Source organism: Oncorhynchus gorbuscha, linkage group LG18, assembly GCF_021184085.1.
Source record: "Oncorhynchus gorbuscha isolate QuinsamMale2020 ecotype Even-year linkage group LG18, OgorEven_v1.0, whole genome shotgun sequence".
In the NCBI taxonomy this organism is placed as follows: Eukaryota; Metazoa; Chordata; class Actinopteri; order Salmoniformes; family Salmonidae; genus Oncorhynchus; species Oncorhynchus gorbuscha.
In genome coordinates, this window is record NC_060190.1 from 47457092 (window position 1) to 47483868 (window position 26777).

The 26777-nt window shown below is 44.5% G+C and overlaps 1 protein-coding gene across 1 annotated transcript; it reads right to left on the reverse strand.

Moving 5' to 3' along the window:
- Positions 1-4026: 4026 nt before the first annotated feature.
- Positions 4027-25982, reverse strand: crbn (cereblon). Its single transcript, XM_046310177.1, has 11 exons — positions 25020-25982; positions 24330-24436; positions 23875-24077; positions 23464-23613; positions 17226-17388; positions 16794-16856; positions 16509-16593; positions 15439-15554; positions 9165-9229; positions 7902-8033; positions 4027-5731 (listed from the first exon to the last, which is right to left on the reverse strand). The coding sequence occupies exons 1-11, from the start codon at positions 25090-25092 to the stop codon at positions 5548-5550; spliced, it is 1341 nt and encodes a 446-aa protein (XP_046166133.1). The 5' UTR covers positions 25093-25982; the 3' UTR covers positions 4027-5547.
- Between the last annotated feature and the right edge of the window lie 795 nt (positions 25983-26777).

A 26777-nucleotide genomic window follows, 5' to 3' on the forward strand; every position in this document is an offset into this window, starting at 1 on the left:
CTGTAGGAGGGACAGGTGCACTTCACAAAATAGATGGCATTGACCCCAAGCAGATGACAATGACCCCAAGCATACTTCCAAAGTTGTGACAAAATGGCAACAAAGTCAAGGTATTAGAGTGGCCATTAAAGCCCTGACCTCAATCCTATAGGAAATGTGTGGGCAGAACTAAAAGCGCGTGTGCGAGCAAGGAGCCCTTACAATCCTGACTCAGTTACACCAGCTCGGTCAGGAGGAATGGGCCAGAATTCACCAAATTTATTGTGGGAAGCTTGTGGAAGGCTACCAAAACGTTTCACCCAAGTTAAACAATTTAAAGGCAATGCTACCAAATACTAATTGGGTGTATGTAAACTTCTGACCCACTGGGAATGTGTTGAAAGAAATAAAAAGCTGAAATAAATCATTCTCTCTACTATTATTCTGACATTTCACATTCTTAAAATAAAGTGGTGATCCTAACTGACCTAAAATAGAGCATTTTTACTAGAATTAAATTTCAGGAATTGTGAAAAACGGAGTTTAAATGTATTTGGCTAAGGTGTATGTAAACTTCCGACTTCAACTGCATGTGTAAGTGTGTCCGTGCATTTGAATGTGTGTGTATATGCATGTGTACACGCGTACAAGCACCTGCGCAGCAACAGCCTCAGGGAAACAGGCATTGGATGTAACAGCATTGTCCCTTCGTGTCATTCAAACTTACTTTCTTTTGTTCCACAGGGATGCTGGCCCATTGACCCCAAAGTTCCCACAGTTGTGTCAAGTTGGCTGGATGTCCTTTGGGTGGTGGACCATTAAGACACACAGGAAACTACTGAGCGTGGAAAAACCCAGCAGCGTTGCAGTTCTTGACACACTCAAGAACTGGTGCGCCTGGCACCTAATACCATACCCCATTCAAAGGCACTTAAATATTTTGTCTTGGCAATTCACTCAAACCCATACATATACACACTCCAGGTCTAATTGTCTCAAGGTTTAAAAATTCTTCTTTAACCGGTCTTCATCTACACTGATTGAAGTGAATATGACAGGTGACATCAATATGGGATCATAGCTTTCACCTGGTCAGTCTCAAATCAAATTAATTGGTCACATACACATGGTTAGCAGATGTTATTGTGAGTGATGCGAAATGCTAATGTGCTATCGATAGTATAGAATAGTATGTGTATACTGTATCCTACACTATGAGATAAGTAATGCGAGATATGTAAATATTCTTAAAGTGGCATTATTAAAGTGACTAGTGTTCCATTTATTAAAGTGGCCAATGATAAAGTCTGTAGGTAGGCAGCCACCTCTCTGTACTATTGATGGCGGTTTAACAATCTGATGGCCTTGAGATACAAGCTGTTTTTCAATCTCTCTGTCCTAGCTTTGATGCACCTGTACTGACCTCGCCTTCTGGATGGTAGCTGGGTGAACAGGCAGTGGCTCGGGTGGTTATTGTCCTTGATGATCTTTTTGCCTTCCTGTGACATCAGGTGTTGTAAGTGTCCGAAGGGCAGGTAGTTTGCCCCCGGTGATGCGTTGTGTAGACCGCACCGTCTGGAGAGCCTTACGGTTGTGGGCAGTGCCGTTGCTGTACCAGGCTGCTCTCGATTGTGCACCTGTAAAAGTTTGTGAGTGTTTTCGGTGACAAGCCACATCTTTTCAACATCCTGGAGGTTTAAGAGGTGCTGTTGTGCCTTCTTCACCACACGGTCTGTGTATGTGGACCATATCTTCCTGACACCACACTCTGAGGGGCCTCACCTCCTCCCTGTAGGTTGTCTCATCGTTGTCGATAATCAAGCCTATCACTGTTGTGTTGTCTGCAATCTTGATGATTGGGTTGTGGAGGCATGCATGGCCATGCAGTCGTGGGTGAACAGGGAGTACAGGAGGGGGCTGAGAACGCACCCTTGTGGGTCCCAGTGTTGAGGATCAGTGGAGTGGAGTTGTTGTTTCCTACCTTCACCACCTGGGGGCAGATCATCAGGAAGTCCAGGACACAGTTGCACAGGTCAGGGTCAAGACCTAGGGACTCAAGTTTATGGTGAGTTTGGTGGGTACTGTGGTGTTGAATGCTGAGCTGTAGTCAATGAACAACATTCTTACATAGGTATTCCTCTTGTCCAGATGGGATAGGGCAGTGCACAGTGTGATGACAATTGCAACGGCTGTGGACCTATTGGGGCGGTAAGCAAATTGAAGTGGGTCTAGGGTGACAGGTACGGTGGAGGTTATATGATCCTTGACTAATCTCTCAAAATACTTCATGATGACAGAAGTGATTGCTACGGTGTGATAGTCATTTAGCTCAGTTACCTTAGCTTACTTGGGAACAGGAACAATGGTGGCCTTCTTGAAGCATGTGGGGACAGCAGACCGTGAACACACCAGCCAGCTGGTCTGCGCATGCTCTGAGGACGCGCTAGGGATGCCGCCTGGGCCGGCAGCCTTGCGAGAGTTAACACTTTTAAACGTTTTACTCACGTCGGCCATGGAGAAGGAGTGCCCACAGTCTTTGGTAGTGGGCCGTGTCGATGGCACTGTATTGTCCTCAAAGCGCACAAAGAAGTTGTTTAAAAAGTCTGGAAGCAAGACGATGTCCGCAACGGGGCTGGTTTTCTTTTTGTCATCTGCGATTGTCTGTAGACCCTGCCACATACGTCTCGTGTTTGAGCCGTTGAATTGCGATTCCACTTTGTCTCTATACTGACACTTTGCTTGTTTGATTGCCTTATGGCGGGAATAACTACACTGTTTGTATTCGGCTATATTCCCAGTTGCCTTGCCAAGATTAAATGCGGTGGTACGTGCTTTCAGTTTTGCACAAATGCTGCCATCAATCCACGGTTTCTGGTTAGGGAAGGTTTTAATAGTCACAGTGGGTTCAACATCTCCTATACACTTCCTTATAAACTCGCTCACCAAGTCAGCGTATACGTCAATGTTGTTCTGAGGTACCCGAAACCTATCCCAGTCCACGTGATCAAAGCAATCTTGAAGCGTTGAATCCAATTGGTCAGACCAGCGTTGGATAGACCTAAGCACGGGCACTTCCTGTTTTAGTTTCTGCCTATAGGAGGGAAGCAACAAGATGTAGTCATGGTTAGATTTGCCCAAAAGGAGGGCGGGGGAGGGCTTCGTATGCATTGTGGAAGTTAGAGTAGCAATGGTCAAGCATAGTAGTTGCTCGTATACTGCAATCGATATGCTGATGGCATTTAGGTAGCCTTGTTCTCAAATTAGCTTTGTTAAAATCCCCAGCTACAATAAATGCAGCCTTAGGATATATGGTTTCCAGTTTGCATAAAGTCCAGGGAAGTTCGTTGACAGCCATCTTGGCATCCGCTTGTGGGGGATATACACAGCTGTGACAACCGAGGAGAGTTCTCTTGGGCGATAATACGGTCGGCATTTGATTGTGAGGAATTCTAGGTCAGGTGAACAAAAGGACTTGAGTTCCTGTATGTTGTTACAATTATGCCATGAGTCATTAATCATGAAACATACACCCCTGACATTCTTTTTACCGGAGAGATGTTTATTCCTATTGGCACGATGCACTGAAAATCCCGTTAGCTGTACTGACTCCGACAGCATGTCCCAAGTTAGTCTGTTTCACGGAAACATGGCTATGTTACAATCCCGGATATCTCTTTGGAAAGCAACTTGACCTGATTTCGTTGACTTTATTAACTAGGGACTGAACATTAGCGAGTAATATACTCGGAAGTGGTGGGTGGTGTGCGCGCATCTGAAGCCTCACTAGAAGACCGCTCCGGCATCCTCTCCTCCGGCAGCATTGTTTTGGGTCAGCCTCTAGAATCAGTTCTAATCCCCTGGGATGTGCCAACAAAGGGTGCGGTGCACTTTGGGAAAGTCACATTCCTGGTCGTAATGTTTTGATATAAAAATGGCTGCATTGGACCTTTAAGGTTTACCAACTGGGACATCACATATAAACACTTAAAAAAAAAAAAAAATCTTAACAAAACTCAAAGGGAAAAAAAACAAAAAAGACAATCTCAATCGTATTGCAGAACATTTCTTATTGCATGGAATTACTTTACTCAAATGTTGATAATCGAGCTGAACAAATCAATCATGTATTACATGTTCTAAAATGGAAATACACGGCAATGGGAGGGGCAAGAGTGTTGAGGTTCTACATAGATAAATCAGCTATGTCAGACCAGAATTGCTACATTGATTCTTATTGGTTACTTACAAACATGAGCCAAAATAACCTTGTACATCAGCAAGGAATACAATTCTTAATTTAAAACAAATACATTGATCTAAACAAAAATATAGTTATGTAGGTAACACTTGATATAATGTTGCCATTTTTAACCAATACAGGTTAATTAACACAATGTCCCATTTAATTGTGTGGCTCACTAGACATTGATTTGGACCATAGGCACGTCATCCAGCCATGCCCTTAGTGCAGCAACATCACATATAGAACCATGGCGAAAGACTGAAATTCTAGTATCTCTGGCTCCACTGCCTTGTGCCCTGCTATCCAAGTCTATAGTACACCAGGCATCAAACCAACTCTAGTCTTCACTAACCAGAGGTACACCTTGTCTTCAAAGGAACAGTGTCTTGCAGTTCAATGGGCCTCCGCCTGTTTCAAAATAGAAACCTCTATCTCTACATGTGTATTACATATAGTGTACATTTTAGACAATGTGAAAATATGAAAACCAATCAAATAATATATTTCCACGCATTTCAAAATAAAGCAATAGCTTCCTTACATTGTTCATGTTCCGAATTCCTCCATCATATGCATTCAACGGGCATATGAAACAAAGGCATGATACATCCTTGTAAAAGAAGTATACTTTCATATGTACGTACACCGTCTAAACCGTGGATTTGACATGGTTTAACTCTCTATGACCGATCCAGCTGAACTGACCTTCTCTGAGAAACACATCGAGGACAAACAGTGGACCTGAATCACAAGTGGCTTTCTATTGATTGGTTTGTTTAGAGATAGATCATGGGTACTGAAGGTCCTCTTGATGGCTGTCTATAAGCCTATATACACCTAGCTGGATACCGCATGCAAAGTCACACCCACTATGTTTAAGAGCAAGTGGCAATGCACTGGTGCGTGCCGTGTCTGTGGCAAATAGCATAGAAGCTGGATAGACAGACCACAGTAGACAGCCATACAGACAGGTCAAGAGTAGCATGCTATGGGGAAGATATGCTGTGTTGCAGAACTAATCTCTTGCTCCATTCCCCACATCTATCTGTCGATGTGCAACGCATTCCATCAGCAGTGTCCCTGCAGTCAGGAACAAAACACCCCTCCCACCTCCTCCTTGCCCCCACCCCCTCTCTATGTTAGAAAATGCCATTTTAAAGCAGGATGACCTTTACACTAATATGATGAATGTGCTGCAATGGCTGTCAGGGGGTTGGGCGGGATGCCTCGATTACTAAAATAGAGACCCTTGCCCAGTGGACAGGGTGGGGCGATCGAAGAGCCATTGGGGACATGGGGGGTGGGGAGGGGAGTTCCCCATGTTGTCACAGGCAGAGCAGGCGGGAGCCCTCATCCCCCTCCTCACCCTCAGTCTGGGGGATGCGGGGCAGCATGGCCGAGCGGGTCAAGCCCCAGAAACGAGGAGGGGACAAGTCTTTCTTGGTGGCTGTGAACTTCCATCCCATGTGTGAAGCACAGGTACGACACTGAGCAATCGTCCAGGCATACCTGAGGGGGAAGGGAGAGAGGAAAAACAGAAAGAACATATTAGTCCTCATGCATTTGTGCTGCATGCCACATGTCTTATTATTGTTGTCATAAAGCCTTTGTTGGCTTTCACGTGGGAACGGCGGCGGGAGATGGAAGCAAGGCACACAGACAAACCACTCCCCTCCAGCCACTCATCTGACACCTGTCAAATTAAGACGTATCCCAGTGTCTTCTTCTTGGCAACAGCATACCATTTGAAGCGGCTGCATGACAAGTATCACCCAGCAGCACTGGCCATTCAAATCGGCTGTATACTGACAAATGCCAGCATACAGCCTAAAACTGCCATCTTATGGGTCTGTTGCTCTCTCTACAACAAGTCTTCTCAGAACACCTTATGCTAACATGCTGTAAAAGCACCCTTCCCCAGAAAAGCAGTGTGGCAGAGAGGATGAGTGGAGTAAAAGCCCTTTCTTCCCCCTCCCCCTTCCATACCTCCCCTCTGAGAGGATTTGAATAAGACTCAGCTTGACTAGTGCCAGCCCTCGAGGAGAATAAGTGGAGGCCGTTACTTCTGTCATTATTATTACTGGAGGCTAACACCGGCACAAATGCATCGTCTCAGGCAGAAAATGCATAATGGGGATCATTTTAGAGAAGAGCACTGAGGAGTGGCGTTGGTTGAAGGAGCCTTATGTTACAGAACCACTGAGAAGCCCATGGAACGCTCTACTTCTCTCCAAACAGTTCAGGTTATACGTCAATACCTCCGTCAAGCCTGATGTTATGTACCCAGGCACCCACACACACAGCTGCTGTGTGTGTAAGGTATCCCTGCAAGAAGAACTATGTAAAAAAAAATATAAAAAAATACATTTAGCATATTGACAACATACCAAAAATGACAGTACACCAAAGGGGCCAGACGCTTTCGTTTTCAAGTCTTTAGCAGCTTAGATTATTCCTGGACCAAATAAAGGTATTAAAGCACAAATTAACCCAAAAAACAACTTCTCTGGTTTAAAACGGCCTGTGTGTGTAATTTGAGTCAGAAACATGTATTCTAGTGTCAAAATTGACTACAAAATGTCAGTATTGTCCCAAACTGAGATTTGCGAGATGTAAGCTTTCCGTGGGTTGCGTTTATTTGATTTCAATCCTGCCAACATGCCCACAGCTGGCAACACCCAAGTAATCATCAATTGAAGTGTTCCCCATAAAAACAAATCCAGCGCATCAGGGGTGCATTGCTATTTCTAGCTGTTCCCATAGACTTCCAGTCATTGAGCCCACAGTAGAAATATATATTTACAAACATGACATGTTTTTTTATTTATTACATGCTTTACATACTTTTTTGAAGCGGCGGGAACAATTTAGCAGTGGTGGATCACCGCTGCCTAATGAATATAGGGAAACACTGAATTTGAAGTGCAGCTGCACACGACCCAATTGTAATGCCCACTATAAACACATGGGTGTGGAACGCACACTGACCGTGCTACATTTGATTTCACGTTGGATATCCCTATGGGGCTAGTTAGGATAGGCTATCCAAAGTCAAACAACTTTTGCAATGGTCACACACCGGCCAACTGAAGCCAATTGGCGAAAGCTGGTTGGCCTAGGATACTTTCAGAAGGTTACATCTTCACCATACTATCTGGTTTGCACTTAGTGGGACTAAAATTCATTTTTCAAAAGGACAATGACCCCAAACACACCTCCTGGCTGTGTAAGGGCTATTTGACCAATGAGAGTGATGGAGTGCTGCATCAGATGACCTGGCCTCAACAATCACCTGACCTCAACCCAATTGAGATGGTTTGGGATGAGTTGGACCGCAGAGTGAAGGAAAAGCAGCCAACAAGTGCTGAGCATATGTGGGAACTCTGTTGGAAAAGCATTCTTCATGAAGCTGGTTGAGAGAATGCCAAGGGTGTGCAGAGCTGTCGTCAAGGCAAAGGTGACTACTTTGAAGAATCTCAAATATAAAATATATTTAGACTTGTTTAACACTTCTTGTTGGTTACTACATGATTCCATGTGTGTTATTTCATAGTTTTGATGTCTTCACTATTATTTTACAATGTAGAAAATTGTAAAAAAAAAAACCTGGAATGAGTACTTGTGTCCAAACTCTTGACTGGTACTGTTGTTGTGCGTGTCATGTAAAGAGAGGCATTACCCTGGAAACCAGCTGTGGAGTGTGGACGGCCTACCGACCAGGTTGAGGTTGCTGGCTTTGTAGACGGTCAGGGTCTCATGGACGTAGCCGTGGGGGTTGACGTAGGCTGCCATGGGGCCGTACAGAGACAGGCTGCAGGAGGAGAGAGAGGAGACACGGTACAGATTTTTTTTTTAAGTGATTGTCTAAACCACATTGTACAAATAGCAGCTGAATTGACATGCAAACATTTTTAAGTATAGAAATATACTAAAACTACAAATATTCTAAAATTACACAAACATACTACAATGACCACAGGCCAGGTGGCTACGGCTGTGGTAAGGTACAGGTCAGACAGTTTAGACCAACTGAATTGGGACAGTAGACAGAGAGATGGTTATGAAACTGAACTAGATGAATGTCAAACAAGAGACAACTTCTGCTTAATCCTTCCTTCATCGCTCTCATTTGAGCAGAGTACAAATGCACCTACAGCATCATTAATCTAGTGTGTTTGAAATGTATACTGTATCAAACACATCAGTCATCAGTTATGTCCACTGAATATACCAAACATTAGGAACACCTTCCTAATATTGAGTTTCACCCTCCCTTTTGACCTCAGAACAGTCTCAATTTGTTGGGGCATGGACTCTACAAGGTGTTGAAAGCGTTCCATAGGGACACTGGACCAGCTGACTCCAATGCTTCCCACAGTTGTGTCAAGTTGGCTGGATGTCCTTCGGGTGGTGGACCATTCCTGATACACACCGGAAACGGTTGAGTGTGAAAAACCCTGCAGCGTTGTAGTTCTTAACATACTCAAACCAGGGCGCCTGGCACCTATTATCATACCCCGTTCAAGGGCACTTAAATCTTTGTCTTGCCCATTCACCCTGTGAATGTGTGTACACAATCCGTGTCTCAATTGTCTCAAGGCTTCAAAATCCTTCTTTAACCTGTCTGATCCCTTCATCTACACTGATTGAAGTGGATTTAACAAGTGACATCAATAAGGGATCACCTGGATTCACCTGGTCAGCTTATGTCATGGAAAGAGAAGGTGTTCTTAATGTTCTATATACTCAGTGTATGTATAGCTGCCCGTTCCCAAGTAGGGCTGCAGAGAACCAAAAATGGGTCCGGAGAAGCTCATTGCCTCTCCTTTTGGGTCCCTGTGTTTCGCAACACTCACACACTACCAGCTCACTCTGACAACCAGTGTTAGACTACTCGACAGACACAGAAACTATTCAGAGTCTAGGTGCATCTCTCCCTCACCTGAAGATCTCGTTCTTGGTGGTGATCTCTGTATCTTGGCACTGCTTGCAACACAGCGAGGTGCACTGTGGGAAAAAAAGACCACTAATGTGACTTCATGTTCAAACCACCAGACTTCTGTAGCAGAATCAAACATCCCTGCAGTTATTGCCTGTACTAACAACCACCTCAGAATGGCCAGGTGTTTCTCTTTATAACCCTCTTTCTCAAGGCAGCTGCATGAGAGTGCTTATTATCTTCAGTCAGAGGAAAGAAAGCCAGCTACAATAATGAAGCTAGAGAATTACCTCACATATCCATACTGACACACACATCCATCATCTCCTAACAGTCATGCCCATAGAGATTCTGCTGTTCTATAATTGTGTAGTTTAGAGTGTGTAGACTTAAGAGTGATTATCTTAATTTACCGAGGTTAGCTAGCCAGCTATTTGTCGTCCTTAACGTAGGAGACTCTGCTAGCTAGCCAACAGCTAGCCAACGTCTTCTGAATAGAACTCAACAACCCGGTCCGCATTCACAGGTAGTATCACATTTTCATTTCATTTCATTTCATTACTGTACGACGTTTTGATTTGTTTGATCGTAGCTAGCTACATAGCTAGCTACATAGCAGTCTTTGTATCAAAGATAATTGTGTAGTCTAGAGCGATTTTCTAGGTTAGCTAGCCAGCTATTGTCGTTCTTTTAACGCAACGTAACGTAATCAACACTGCTAGCTAGCCAGCTAGCCCCCGAATAGCAGCACTGTCGAAACTATTACACTCAACGGAACGACTTGATTAGTGTAGTGTCAACAACGCAGCCACTGCCAGCTAGCCTACAAAGTCAACAACGCAGCCACTGCCAGCTAGCCTACTTCAGCAGTACTGTATCATTTTAATCATTTTAGTCAATAAGATTCTTGCTACGTAAGCTTAACTTTCTGAACATTCGAGACATGTAGTCCACTTGTCATTCCAATCTCCTTTGCATTAGCGTAGCCTCTTCTGTAGCCTGTCAACTATGTGTCTGTCTATCCCTGTTCTCTCCTCTCTGCACAGACCATACAAACGCTCCACACCGCGTGGTCGCAGCCTCCCTAATCTGGTGGTCCCAGCGCGCACGACCCACGTGGAGTTCCAGGTCTCCGGTAGCCTCTGGAACTGCCGATCTGCGGCCAACAAATGCAGAGTTCATCTCAGCCTATGCCTCCCTCCAGTCCCTCGACTTCTTGGCACTGACGGAAACATGGATCACCACAGACAACACTGCTACTCCTACTGCTCTCTCTTCGTCCGCCCACGTGTTCTCGCACACCCCGAGAGCTTCTGGTCAGCGGGGTGGTGGCACCGGGATCCTCATCTCTCCCAAGTGGTCATTCTCTTTTTCTCCCCTTACCCATCTGTCTATCGCCTCCTTTGAATTCCATGCTGTCACAGTTACCAGCCCTTTCAAGCTTAACATCCTTATCATTTATCACCCTCCAGGTTCCCTCGGAGAGTTCATCAATGAGCTTGATGCCTTGATAAGCTCCTTTCCTGAGGACGGCTCACCTCTCACAGTTCTGGGCGACTTTAACCTCCCCACGTCTACCTTTGACTCATTCCTCTCTGCCTCCTTCTTTCCACTCCTCTCCTCTTTTGACATCACCCTCTCACCTTCCCCCCCTACTCACAAGGCAGGCAATACGCTCGACCTCATCTTTACTAGATGCTGTTCTTCCACTAACCTCATTGCAACGCCCCTCCAAGTCTCCGACCACTACCGTGTATCCTTTTCCCTCTCGCTCTCATCCAACACCTCCCACACTGCCCCTACTCGGATGGTATCGCGCCGTCCCAACCTTCGCTCTCTCTCCCCCGCTACTCTCCTCTTCCATCCTATCATCTCTTCCCTCTGCTCAAACCTTCTCCAACCTATCTCCTGATTCTGCCTCCTCAACCCTCCTCTCCTCCCTCTCTGCATCCTTTGACTCTCTATGTCCCCTATCCTCCAGGCCGGCTCGGTCCTCCCCTCCCGCTCCGTGGCTCGACGACTCATTGCGAGCTCACAGAACAGGGCTCCGGGCAGCCGAGCGGAAATGGAGGAAAATGCCCCCTGCGGACCTGGCATCCTTTCACTCCCTCCTCTCTACATTTTCCTCCTCTGTCTCTGCTGCTAAAGCCACTTTCTACCACTCTAAATTCCAAGCATCTGCCTCTAACCCTAGGGAAGCTCTTTGCCACCTTCTCCTCCCTCCTGAATCTTCCCCCCCCTCCCTCTCTGCAGATGACTCCGTCAACCATTTTGAAAAGAAGGTCGACGACATCCGATCCTCGTTGCTAAGTCAAACGACACCGCTGAGTTCTGCTCACACTGCCCTACCCTGTGCTCTGACCTCTTTCTCCCCTCTCTCCAGATGAAATCTGCGTCTTGTGACGGCCGGCCGCCCAACAACCTGCCCGCTTGACCCTATCACCTCCTCTCTTCTCCAGACCATTTACGGAGACCTTCTCCCTTACCTCACCTCGCTCATCAACTCATCCCTGACCGCTGGCTACGTCCCTTCCGTCTTCAAGAGAGCGAGAGTTGCACCCCTTCTGAAAAAACCTACACTCGATCCCTCCGATGTCAACAACTACAGACCAGTATCTCTTCTTTCTTTTCTCTCCAAAACTCTTGAACGTGCCGTCCTTGGCCAACTCTCCCGCTATCTCTCTCTGAATCACCTTCTTGATCCAAATCAGTCAGGTTTCAAGACTAGTCATTCAACTGAGACTGCTCTCCTCTGTATCACGGAGGCGCTCCGCACTGCTAAAGCTAACTCTCTCTCCTCTGCTCTCATCCTTCTAGACCTATCGGCTGCCTTCGATACTGTGAACCATCAGATCCTCCTCTTCACCCTCTCCGAGTTGGGCATCTCCGGCGCGGCCCACGCTTGGATTGCGTCCTACCTGACAGGTTGCTCCTACCAGGTGGCGTGGCGAGAATCTGTCTCCTCACCACGCGCTCTCACCACTGGTGTCCCCAGGGCTCTGTTCTAGGCCCTCTCCTATTCTCGCTATACACCAAGTCACTTGGCTCTGTCATAACCTCACATGGTCTCTCCTATCATTGCTATGCAGACGACACACAATTAATCTTCTCCTTTCCCCTTCTGATGACCAGGTGGCGAACGCATCTCTGCATGTCTGGCAGACATATCAGTGTGGATGACAGATCACCACCTCAAGCTGAACCTCGGCAAGACGGAGCTGCTCTTCCTCCCGGGGAAGGACTGCCCGTTCCATGATCTCGCCATCACGGTTGACAACTCCATTGTGTCCTCCTCCCAGAGCGCTAAGAACCTTGGCGTGATCCTGGACAACACCCTGTCGTTCTCAACCAACATCAAGGCGGTGGCCCGTTCCTGTAGGTTCATGCTCTACAACATCCGCAGAGTACGACCCTGCCTCACACAGGAAGCGGCGCAGGTCCTAATCCAGGCACTTGTCATCTCCCGTCTGGATTACTGCAACTACGCTGTTGGCTGGGCTCCCTGCCTGTGCCATTAAACCCCTACAACTCATCCAGAACGCCGCAGCCCGTCTGGTGTTCAACCTTCCCAAGTTCTCTCACGTCACCCCGCTCCTCCGCTCTCTCCACTGGCTTCCAGTTGAAGCTCGCATCCGCTACAAGACCATGGTGCTTGCCTAAGGAGCTGTGAGGGGAACGGCACCTCAGTACCTCCAGGCTCTGATCAGGCCCTACACCCAAACAAGGGCACTGCGTTCATCCACCTCTGGCCTGCTCGCCTCCCTACCACTGAGGAAGTACAGTTCCCGCTCAGCCCAGTCAAAACTGTTCGCTGCTCTGGCCCACCAATGGTGGAACAAACTCCCTCACGACGCCAGGACAGCGGAGTCAATCACCACCTTCCGGAGACACCTGAAACCCCACCTCTTTAAGGAATACCTAGGATAGGATAAGTAATCCCTCTCACCCCCCTTTAAGATTTAGATGCACTATTGTAAAGTGACTGTTCCACTGGATGTCATAAGGTGAATGCACCAATTTGTAAGTCGCTCTGGATAAGAGCGTCTGCTAAATGACTTAAATGTAATGTAAATGTAATCCCATTCTCATTTCATTTCTATGGCCATGCTGGAATCATGAGAGTACAAAACCTGGGAGTGTACAACAGGACTACATTCTCATGAGCCATGTCTTCGTGTGTGAGGGAGTCTCATGCTCAACCATCCTTATGTTTATGTATAGAAACTCCATGCACTTCCTCCCTCGCTCCCTATATTTATTTAACCTTTATTTAACTAGGCAAGTCAGTTGAGAACAAATTCTTATCTACAATGACGGCCTACCCCGGCCAAACCCAAACGATGGGCCATTTGTGCGCCGCCCTATGGGACTCCCAATCACGGCCCGGTTGTGATACAGACTGGAAACAAACCAGGGTCTGGAGTGACGCCTCCATCACTGATGCAGTGCCTTAGACCGCTGCGCCACTTGGGAGCCCAAATATGAATGAACAGAGAGAAGATAAGGAAGGACATTAGGTATACTTGTTCCCTTCTTGACATTCAGACAATTGCTGTTATATTCCAGACATAATTCCACTTTCAATTTCCACAGAAGTGGACACTAAGCCTCTCTGCCCAGTTTTCCTGCTGTGGCTGGTGAATGCAGTGCGGAAGCAGTTTAAGCCCTAATTCCTGAGACATATGCCAGAGCACCCTTTTCTGTTGACGTTGGAACTGAAGGGAGACTTTGAGGGACGATGAGAGACAAGCAAGCAGTGGTGCAGGCTCGGAGTGATCAGAGTGGAGATGAGGGTGATGATGGAGGTAGGGTTTAGGGAAGTAGCACTGTAACAGCTCTCAATGCTTCAGAGAGTTCACAAAGGAAGGCAGCATCTCCAACCCACCGACTCAGAGGGGAAAAGATAATCACTATACCGTATATAATCAGTGGCTAAATATATTGAACAAAAATATAAAACCAAACAAGTGCTGGTCCCATGTTTCATGAAAAGTTCCATACACACAAAAGGCTTGTTTCTCTCAAATTTGGTGCACAAATTTGTCTACATCCCTGTTAGTGAGCATTTCTCCTTTGACAAGATAATCCTTCCACCTGACAGGTGCGGCATACCAAGAAACTGGTTAAACAATGATTAAACAATCATTACACATGTGAACCTTGCACTGGGGACAATAAAAGGCCACTCTAAAACACAATGCCACAGATGTCTCAAGTTGAGGGAGCATGCAATTGGCATGCTGATTGCAGGAATGTCCACCAGAGCTGTTGCCAGAGAATTTAATGTTGTTTTAGACAATTTGGCAGTACGTCCAATCGGACTAAAAACCGCAGACCACGTTTAGCCATGCCAGCCCAGGTCCCCCACATCCGGATTCTTCACCTGCAGGATCATCTGAGACTAGCCACCAGGACAGCTGATGGAGCTGAGGAGTATTTCGGTCTGTAATAAAGCCCTTTCGTGGGGAAAAACTGATTCTGATTGGCTGAACCTAGCTCCCCAGTGGGTGGTCCTGGCTCGCAAGTGGTCGGGCCAATGCCCTCCCAGGCCCACCCTTGGCTGCGCCCCTGCCCAGTCATGTGAAAACCATAGATTAGGGCCTAATGAATTCATTTCAATTGACTGCTTTCCTTATATGAACTGTAAATCTTGAAATTGTCACATGCTGCATTTACATTTTTGTTCAGTATATAAACACTAGAATATTAGCGGAGAGGGAAGAGAGAGGAGAGGGAAGAGAGAGGAGAGGGAAGAGAGAGGAGAGGGAAGAGAGAAGAGAGGGAAAGAGAGAAGAGAGGGGAGAGGGAAGAGAGAGGAGAGGGAAGAGAGAGGAGAGGGAAGAGAGAGGAGAGGGAAGAGAGGGGAGAGGGAAGAGAGGGAGACAGGCGTTTGCCACAGAACAGCAGGGAGGAGTAGGGGGTCAGAGGTTAGACAGATCAGTCGGGGAGTCAGTCGGTACAGCTGGATGGATGTGTGTTGTGCGTTTCGGGGTACATATCAAACCGTGTGTGGATGGTCAGTACCATCATTGATCCTTGGGGCGTCCCTACCATAACCCTTAACCATTTTAAATTACCTCAACTTTAATGGGGTATGGACGTCCCAAGGATTTCTGATAGCACAGACCATGTGTGGATAAGGCTCTGTTTCTCACAGATGAACAAGTCCTTGCCTGTTCCATCTGTTGAGCAGTGTGCCTGGCCTTTATATTGTAAGGTTTAGTGATGTGTATTTCTTGCTCTGTGTGTGGGCGCACATGTCTGTGTCTGTGCTCACCCGGGCCATGATGTCTAGCTCACAGCGCAGCCTCTGGATGGCACTGCCAATCTTCAGCAGCTGGAGCCGAAGGGCATCATCTATGGGCAGACAGGCAGCCACTCTATAGGAGAAATCTGACAGGAAGGAGGGAGAGCAGGAATATTACAGTTCAGGATTTGAATTCCGTGAGATTGTCAGTAGTACTCTAAAGATTTTAGGTGGCATAAATACTCTGAACAAAAATATAAACACAGCATGTAAAGTGTTGGTCCCATGTTAAATGAGCTGAAATAAAACAACTTTTCCATACACACAGAACGTTTATTTCTCTCAAATCTTGAGCAAAAATGAGTTTACATCCCTGTTAGTGAGCATTTCCCCTTTGCCAAGATAATCCATCCAGCTTACAGGTGTGGCATATCAAGAAGCTGATTAAACAGCATGATCATTACACATGTGTACTTTGTGCTGGGGACCATAAAAGGCCCTGCTAAAATGTGATGTTTTGTCACGCAAACGCAATGCCACAGATGTCTCAAGTTTTGAGGGAGCGTGCAATTGGCATGCTGACTGCAGGTATGTGGACCAGAGATTTTGGCAGTACATCCAACCGGCTTCACAACCACAAACCAAGTGAACATGTCCTTGTTCTTCCATGGCCTGAATACTCACCAGACACGTCACCCCATTGAGCCTGTTTGGGATGCTCTGAATTGACGTGTACGACAGCGTTCCAGTTCTCACCAATATCCAGCAACTTCGCACAGCCCATTGAAGAGTGGAACCAACAATCCACAAGCAACAGCCTGATTAACGATATGTGAAGGAGTGTCACGCTGCATGAGGCAAATGGTGGTCACACCAGATACTGACTGGTTTTCTGATCCACACACTTTTTTTAAAGGCATCTGTGACCAACAGATTCATATCTGTATTCCCAGTCATGTAAAATCCATAAATTAAGGCCTAATTCATTTATTCCAATTGACTGATTTCCTTATAGGAACTGTAAATCAGTAGAATCTTTGAAATTGTTTCATTTATTTTTTTTGTTCAGTGTATATACATAGCTTAGAGGGCAGTTGTACCTATAGCGTTTGTGGGGAGGGAATCATCCTTGAGGTTCTCGTCCCACTCATGGAGCTGTCTCTTCACTCTCTTCATCAGAGTCTCCTGGGAGACAAACACAAGAAACCATGTTACAAACAGGATGTGTGTCATAACAGTCACTAAACTCGCATTATGGAATAAATCATCTTAATCAAGTTCCAGTGGAAATGTTATGTCTGTACACACACAGTAGTTCTATCTAGCCCTGATAAGTTAGCACACTAACCTACAGAGCAGAGATGAGCAGGGCATTCAGTACTCACAGAGTCATAGAGGGCGTAGACCCAGGGAGGCCACGAGGTCATGTTGGCACAGTGGAACTTCCTCTGAGGAGAACAGAGGCAAACACACAGACAACAACTCAGCAAGAGAACTTCTTTATTCATCTTCATTGTTGAACACAAACACTGGGATGCCAGGTTGCATTCAGGAGTGAGCAACTGTATAAAGACCAGATATGTTTCCTTTTCCCAAATGACAAAGAAGCATGTCTGTTCTAGCTAAAACAAGTTTATATGAACACTTCATAAGGTTGGGCCTTGATTTGAACACATCTCATGTTTTGTATGTCTCGGCCTGAAGACCGCCACCTCTCCTCGGCATCTTCAACATCCAAACATCACCCTAACAAACAATTAACATTGACTCCATCCCTCCCCCGTTCCTAATTTCCACAAGAATAATGTGTGTCGGACCTGGCGGTAGGTGGCCCACCAGCACTGGGCCTGTTTGCAGCTCTGGGCAGGGGGTCTGGAGGAGGGGTGCATGTGGAGGCGGGACAGGGGCGTGAGCTGCACTGCAGTCAGGGGGTCTGGAAGGATCCGCTCAGGGAGGATCTGCACCTTGGCCTGTCTGATTCTAAAAGAGACAAGAGAGAAGACAGAGAGAGAATTGGGGCTAGATAAACAAAGATAGTGTATAAACCCTTAGGTACGTATACTATGCATTTCAATTATAGAGCAAAAGCATACTTCATCAGAGAGAGGAGATAATCTGGGGCCTTAGTGAAAAAAACATTACGTGGTGGATTAAAGCATGCAATTTGGTGCAAACAGGTGACATGAAAACATCCCAGAAGGTGTGTCCATTAACATTTTACCAGGAATAGTTTTTTGTTTTGCGTAAATCCAAAATGGCTTCCATAATATACATATTTGACCATAAAACTGTTATGGAACAGATAAAAGCATGATATTTGGTACAAACATTGCTCAGATGACATAAAAACATCCTAGAAGGGGTGCTAATTGCAGATAGCTTGTGAAAATAGCTGCATAAACTGGACACAGAGCACAAACATACCATATTAGGGTGTGGTACCTGCAATTTAAAAAATAGATAGTGGCACAGCCAGTCCACAAGGTGGCGTAGCGCCAGTCTTACATTCTTTGGAGAGAACCCTGCCGGACATATTAACTCTCTGACTTCATTCATACATTAGACCAGTCACCACAATGCTAGCAGCCAACCATATTTAGCTTAGGCCTACTCAACATAAAGTCCCCAATAGAAAACATCACTTACGTGCATGACTTTAAATTGTATTGCTTACTATTATTTCCATGCTACACGCCACCTATCAACACATTTACTGAAGGCAATCTCCATCTCGCATTCCCAAATCTCCAAACTAGCTTTGTGACACTGGCAAATGCTCAAAATATAAAACGGCAGCTACTCAGTGTTAACAAAACGGCAGTTACACGGTGTCCACAAACGCGCTTGAAGAAATACACATCTGCTACACTGTTCCATGTTACAATAACAACAGTGAGTGCACAGGCTTGACTAGTCAGATTCACAGTGATTTGATCAACCACTGCGCTATCCATGGTGCTGAATCTCTGCTACTAGGCCTATTTGCTTGTCGGTTTGTTTAGCAGAGAATTGGATATGTTCCCAGTGACAAAGTCATCACAAGCGGGTTACCATAAAGTAAAAACAGCCACAACCTTATGAAATTACACTGACAGCCAGGTGCAAGAGAAGAGAAAAGGGCCAACAAGCTGGCTGACATATTTCAGTCAAAAGGTGAGCTCCAATAAATGTCATTTTCACTAGGCTGTAGGCTAATAACCTCATATTTTAGGCCTACATTTAAACTAGGCTCCTTCAATGAAATAGTCTGGTGACTGACTAAATTGATTAAATTGTGGAAAATACAACAAGATAGAGTCAAGTCCATTTTCTCCATTTACAGTGATATAACCATGTCAGAGGAGAAAGGCTTGCCTTTGAGATGAATACATTCATGGATGTATGTACTCTATGATATGTATTGTCTTTTCTCTGTGTGACTGATGACTATTTCGATGCTAATAAACAGTAGACATATGTTGAAGAGGTCACCAGGGTGTATAGATCGCAGGGTGGTCACAGTGTAGGGTGAATGACCGCCGACACATAATCATAGGCAAGTCACCAAGTGCACCAACAGGTCCAAATTGTTTTGAACTCAGGGGGTCTATGTACACCTACTAATGAATAGACAGACTGAAGACGCGAGAGATATCACTATAAACACTATCGGCCAGGACTATAGCTGCTAATTTACAAATCAAAAAATTGTTAGCTGACTGACACTAGCTTGGTTTCCATCCAATTGGCGACAGATTTTCATGGGAATATTATAAATTCTGCCTAAAACAAATACGCACATTTTCCCACCAGAGATGTGGTTCAATAAAATTGGACTTGTTAAATGGATTTCCATCACAACTGATGATTTTGTCACAATAAATGTAGCGTTAGATAGTGAATGTGCCCACTCTGGTGTTGGCACGTGCTCTCTAGCCAACAGCTCGCAAAAATAGTGTGGGTATTTTTGTATTTATTTAACTAGGCGAGTCAGTTAAAATTCTTGTTTACAATGACGGCCTACCCCAGCCAAACCAAAACGACGCTGGGCCAACTGTGCGCCGCCCGATGGGACTCCCAATCACGGCCGGTTGTGATACAGCCTGGAATCGAACCAGGGTGTGTAGTGATGCCTATTATGGATTATTAAAAAGTGCGAAGACTTTTATTTGTCAAATGGCAGCCAAGCATCGATCATCATGTCAACAGGATAAGCCCCTTGATATTTATTGGAAACCACCATCAAGCTCATCAACTTGCACTTTGACCACTATTTGAAGTTCATCATAACTTATTAATTATGTAGCAGAATAAACTGCATGTTTTCCCAAGTCATAGTGGGATGACCACAACATTTCATTGCGTTACTCCAAGTTTATTTCGAATGATGATTATTATACTGAACAAAAATATAAATCCAACATGTAGCAATTTCAATGATTTTACTGAGTTACAGATCATATAAAGAAATCAGTAAATCAAAATAAATAAATAAATTAGGCCCCAATTAATGACTGGGCAGGGGCACAGCCATGGTTGGGCCTGTGAGGGTATAGGCCCACCCACTGGGGAGCTGACCCAGCCAATCAGCATGAGTTTTTCCCCACAAAAGGGTTTTTATTACAGACAGAAATACTCTTCAGTTTCATCAGCTGTCCGGGTGGATGGTCTCAAATGACACCGCAGGTGAAGAAGCCAGATGTGGAGGTCCTGAGCTGGAGTGGTTACATGTGGTCTGCAGTTGTGAGGCTGGTTGGATGTACTGCCTAATTCAACGTGGGAGGCGGTTTATTGTAGACAAATGAACATTAAATTCTCTGTCAACAGCTCTGGTGGACATTCCTGCAGTCAGCATGCCACTTGCACACTCCCTCTAAACTTGAGACATCTGTGGCATTGTGTTGTGTGACAAAACTGCACATTTTATTGTCGACAGCACAAGGTGCACCTGTGTAATTATCATGTTGTTTAATCGGATTCTTGATATGCTTTTTGTGTGTATTTACAATTTCTGTGATCTTAGCTCATGAAAAATGAGACCACTTTACATGTTGCGTTTATATTTGTGCATGTACAGTACCAGTCAAAAATTGACACAACTACTCATGCAAGAGTTTCATTATTTTAACTATTTTCTAGATTGTAGAATAATACTGAAGACTATGAACTATGAAATAACACATATGGAATCATGTAGTTACATCTCCAGGCTGTAAGGGCTATTTGACCAAGGAGAGTGATAAGAGTGCTGTATCAGATGACCTGGCCTCCACAATCAGCCGACAACCAAATTGAAATGGTTTGGGATGAGTTGACCCACAGAGTGAAGGATAAGGAGTCAAGTGATCAGCATTGTGGGAACTCCTTCAAGACTGTTGGGAAAGCATTCCTCATGAAGCTGGTTGAGAGTGCCAAGCGTGTGCAAAGCTGTCATCAAGGCAAAGGGTGGAAACGTTTAATTATCTCAAATATAAAATATATTTGAACACTTTTTTGGTTACTAAATGATTCCATGTGTTATTTTGTAGTTTTGATGTCTTCACTATTATTCTACAATATAGAAAATAGTCTAAATAGGTCTAAATAAAGAAAAGGTGTCCAAAATTTTGACTGGTAATGAACTGGCAGCTTCATTAAATAGTACCCGCAAAACATCAGTCTCAACGTCAACAGTGAAGAGGCGACTCCGGAATGCTGGCCTTCTAGGCAGAGTTCCTCTGTCCAGTGTATGTGTTCATTTGCCCATCTTAATCTTTTCTTTTTATTGGCCAGTCTGCCTTTTTCTTTGCAACTCTGCCTAGAAGGCCAGCATTCCAGAGTCGCCTCTTCACTGTTGACGTTGAGACTGGTGTTTTGCAGATGCCAGTTTGGGACTTGTGAGGGCATCTGTTTCTCAAACTAGACACTAATGTACTTGTCCTCTTGCTCAGTTGTGCACCGGGGCCTCCCTCCTCTTTCTATTCGGGTTAGAGACAGTTTGGATGGAAACCTGGTTAGTGACTGAAACACCAAAAGGAATTGCTTATGCACAACCAAAATGTCGAAATTGCACCTTGTGTATTCTACTATTCTAACTCTCAACAACCATGTATTTGGGAAAGAAACACTGCTGTAACTATATACTGCTGGTCACAAAACAATTGGTTTACCACTGTCTCTGAGGATATGATTGTCCACCCTTTATAGGGAATAGTGTCTTATGTGCTTTCCCACTCAGATAATACAAATAAAGTGAGTTTTCCATCTTGTGGTTACTTATGGTATCACTTACAAAATATTTCCTGCTCATACATACATAATCTCTACTTACTGTTGAAGTCGGAAGTTTACATACACCTTAGCCAAATACATTTAAACTCAGTTTTTCACAATTCCTGACATTTAATCCTAGTAAAAATTCCCTGTATTAGGACAGTTAGGATCACCAGTTTATTTTAAGAATGTGAAATGTCAGAATAATAGTAAGAGAGAATGATTTATTTTAGCTTTTTATTTCTTTCATCACATTCCCAGTGGGTCAGATGTTTACATACACCCAATTAGTATTTGGTAGCATTGCCTTTCAATTGTTTAACTTGGGTCAAACATGTCAGGTAGCCTTCCACAAGCTTCCCAAAATAGGTTTGGTGAAATTTGGCCCATTACTCCTGACATAGCTGGTGTAACCGAGTCAGGATTGTAGGCCTCCTTGCTCGCACACATTTTTTCAGTTGTGCCCACACATTTCCTATAGGATTGATGTCAGGGCTTTGTGATGGCCACTCCAATACCTTGACTTTGTTGTCCTTAAGCCATTTTGCCACAACTTTGGAAGTATGCTTGGGGTCATTGTCCATTTGGAAGACCCATTTGCGACCAAGCTTTAACTTGTTGACTGCGGTCTTGAGATGTTGCTTCAATATATCCACATAATTGTCCTCCCTCATGATGCCATCTATTTTGTGAAGTGCACCAGTCCCTCCTGCAGCAAAGCATCCCCACAACATGATGCTGCCACCCCCGTGTTTCACGGTTGGGATGGCGTTCTTTGGCTTGCAAACATAACGATGGTCATTATGGCCAAACAGTTCTATTTTTGTTTCATCAGACCAGAGGACATTTCTCCAAAAAGTATGATCTTTGTCCCCATGTGCAGTTGCAAACCGTAGTCTGGCTTTTTTTATGGCGGTTTTGGAGCAGTGGCTTCTTTCTTGCTGAGCAGCCTTTCAGGTTGTGTTAATATAGGACTTGTTTTACTGTGCATATAGATACTTCTGTACCCGTTTCCTCCAGCATCTTCACAAGGTCCTTTGCTGTTGTTCTGGGATTGATTTGCACTTTTCGCACCAAAGTACGTTCATCTCTAGGAATCAGAAGGCGTCGCCTTCCTGAGTGCTATGACGGCTGCATGGTCCCATGGTGTTAATACTTGCGTACTATTGTTTGTACAGATAATCGTGGTACCTTCATACGTTTGGAAATTTCTCCCAAGGATGAACCAGACTTGTGGAGATCAACAGTTTTTTCTCTGAGGACTTGGCTGATTTCTTTTGATTTTCCCATGATGTCAAGCAGAGGCACTGAGTTTGAAGGTAGGCCGTGAAATGCATCCACAGGTACACCTCCAATTGACTCAAATGATGTCAATTAGTCTATCAGAGGCTTCTAAAGCAACTGTTTAGAGGCACAGTCAACTTAGTGTATGTAACTTTCTGACCCACTGGAATAGTGATACAGTGAATTATAAGTGAAATAATCTGCCTGTAAACAATTGTTGGAAAAATTACTTGTGTCATGCACAAAGTAGATGTCCTAACAGACTTGACAAAAAAGAAATTTGAAGAGTGGTTGAAAAACAAGTTTTAATGACTCCAACCTAAGTGCATGTAAACTATCGACTTCAACTGTATATGGCCATGAAGACAATGCCTTTATGAACCTGAGAATGATGATGAAAGTCAGAGTGAAGCTCAACTGATAGACAGATTGGATAGATGTTGGTCTGTGTCTTATTAGCCGTTTTACTCATTACTATGTCCAGGTTCTAAGAGGATTTAGGTCGTTCTGATCTGGTCAGTAACATTTAATTCCACTCACCCATCTGCTTGCGTTCTGATCTCATGGACCTTGAACCGCTGCCGCCCGACTGCCTTCACTTTGACTGTCTCAATGCCGTACTCCTGCTCCTCCCGGTAAGCATAGATCTCAGCCGTCGTCCCAAACTCTGCCTGCACCTCGCCTGTTTCACTGGAGGTGGGGGGGGCACAGACACACCTATTTAGCAACACCCTACTGTGCTCTACTCTAGCCATGCTCAAACAGTGCAATACACACCAATCCAATGTATTCTAATACATGACGGAGAATGAGCAAGAGAAAACTTTGTGGAGAGGGGTAGCCAATTGGAATGCAGCCCATTACGATTACCACTCTTTCTGAACCCATACACCCCCCCCCCCCGTCCGTCCCCCTCTCCCATTCTCCTCCTCCTCCTCTCTCCCGCCATACCTGTGTGCAAGAACAGCAAAGGTGCGGTCTCTCTGGATAATGCTTCGCATCATGCTGACCTCCTGCGGTCTGAAGAGCTGCAGCGGCAGGGTCTGTCCTGGGATCAGCATGACAGCTGTGAATGGCAGCACTGGGATGGTCTGGCAGCTGTCGTCATCGTGCACTGTGCGCCCATGAAACTCCTCCATATCTGAGCCCAGGTACTGGGAGGGAAGGGGGGGCATTAGAGGGAGAGACATTATCAGATACATGAAGAAACAGCACTACTTGAATCAGTAGGCAATTCTAACTGCACTGCTTATTTGAATAAATTACTGACTAAGTGACTAAAAGGCAGAAGGGAAGCATTTCCCAGATAAGGAAAGAATAATTAGTACTGTGTGTGTAGAAAACCCCATACTGAATACTGATACAGCTGCACAACAATACTTTGTAGAAGTAAATATGAAACCCACAGCATGTGAAGTTGGAAGACTGGGGTCAAAGTTTATGTTTGGTTTTTCTGCATCCTCACTGTCACGGTCCTCAGTCTCCATCTCATTCTCCTCTTCCTCTTCATTTTCTATAATAGTGAGTAGCAAGCAATACATACTTAAACAAGCAAATATGTACTTTCTCTTTTACTTCAAATGACCGCATTGTTATTATTATTTTTTTTAAAGTATTTCCCTTAGTCATCGTGTTGACAATAGCATAACCTGTTGGACATGCATTTAGATGATGATTACCAGTGATCATACACACAGACCAGAAAACCTAGCTCTGGCAAGCTAATGCATTTTAATGCCATGTGTAAGTAGACTGACATGACTATCAGCTGGGGATTAAATCACATTAGCATACATGGTAGCTAGCCAGCTAAATAGACAGTTTGATTACAGTCTGATGAAACAATTCCATAGCTAGCTAGCAAGATATTACAAATGATAAAACAAGCAATCAATCCGTCAAGATACAAAAAAATGTGCTTCGCTGCGACAGCGATTGAGTGAGCTGATTATGCTGTCACTTGAAGTGGTGTGGCCTCGATTCTTTGCAGAATACAAAACTGATTTTGGCTTGCATAACGAGGCTTTACCATTTACAATAACCAACGTATTCAGTACACTAGTCTACCAATGCAATTCAATTGAAGACACATTTACCGGGTAAGAGCTGTAGTTGGTTGCCCATGTTGTCGTTGATATTGTTGTCGCCTGCTCCCCTCTCGTCGGCCATATCCTTCTGTTTACACCATAGACTGTAAAAAAAAAATGGTTTTGACTCTTCTTTCTCAGTGGTGTTTTATCGCAGGATATGCGTCGAAAACGACTCACTATCGTCCCTCAGTGGAAGGAGCTAGTCTTGTATTCCGGTTCTCGAATTAATTATACATTTGGGGTAAAGAAAATGATTATTTTCAAGTTTCAAAGTTTATTCGCCACTTGCACAGGACAAAGCAGGTGTAAAACTGTACCTTGATAGCTCTTTCCCAACAATATAAAAAATGTCAACCACACAAAAACTACAATGTGAGTTAGAAACACGAGAATGCAAGTACATACAGGTTACTGCCAGGACCTTACTAAGGTTGAGGTGGATTTATAAATAAAAAGTGTCTGGTAGTGAAATATACATGTAAACCAGGCTGAAAAGTGACTGGTAGCAGGAATATATACATTCTTATGGTAATATATTAATGGTCATTTATAAACTGGGTGGTTTGAGCCCTGAATGCTGATTGGCTGACAGTCGATGGTATATCAGACATTATACCACTCGTATGCCAAAACATGTATTTGCACTGCTCGAATTACGTTGGTAACCAGATTAAAATAGCAATAAGAAGGCACCTCGGGGGTTTGTGGTATATGGTCAATATACCACAGCTAAGGGCTATGTCCAGGCACTCTGCGTTGCGCATAAGAATATACAGTACCAGTCTAAAGTTTGGACATGCCTACTCATGTAAGGGTTTTCTTTCTTTGACTATTGTCTACTTTGTAGTGAAGATAGTAAAGACATCAAAACTATGAAATAACACATGGAATCATGTAGTAACCAAAAAAGTGTCAAATCAATATAGGATTTATATTTGAGATTCTTCAAAGCAGCCACTTTGCTTTGATGACAACTTTGCACACGCTTGGCATTCTCTCAACCAGCTTTATGAGGTAGTATCCTGGAATGCATTTCAATTAACAGGTGTACCTTGTTAAAAGTTAATTTGTGTAATTTCTTTCCTTCTTAATGTGTTTGAGCTAATCCAGTTGTGTTGTGACAAGGTAGGGGTGGTATACAGAAGATGGTATTTGACCAAATAGGGCTAAATCCATATTATGACAAGAGCATCTCAAATAAGCAAAGAGAATGAGTCCATCATTACTTAAAACGTGGTCAGTCAATCCCAAAAAATAAGAACTTTGAACGTTTGTTCAAGAACAGTTGCAAAAGCGCTATGATGAAACTGGCTCATGTGGACTGCCACAGGAAAGGAAGACCCAGAGTTACCTCCGCTGCAGAGAATAAGTTCATTAGACTTAACTGCACTTCATAGATTGCAACCCAAATAAATGCTCAGTTTGTTATAGACACATCAACTGTTCAGCGACTGCGAGAATCAAGCCTTCATGGTCAAATTCCTGCAAAGATATCACTACTAAAGGACACCAATAAGACTTTCTTGGGCCAAGAAACATGCAATGGATATTAGACCGGTGGAAATCTGTCCTTTGGTCTGATGAGTCCACATTGAGATTTTTGGTTCCAGCCAGCTTTGCCAGATGAGTAGGTGAACAGATTTATCTCTGCAAAACATGGTGTGATGGTGCTTGGCCTGTGACAGTGATTTATTTAGAATTCAAGGCACACCTAACCAGCATGGCTACCACAGCATTCTGCAGCAATATCCCATCTGGATTTGG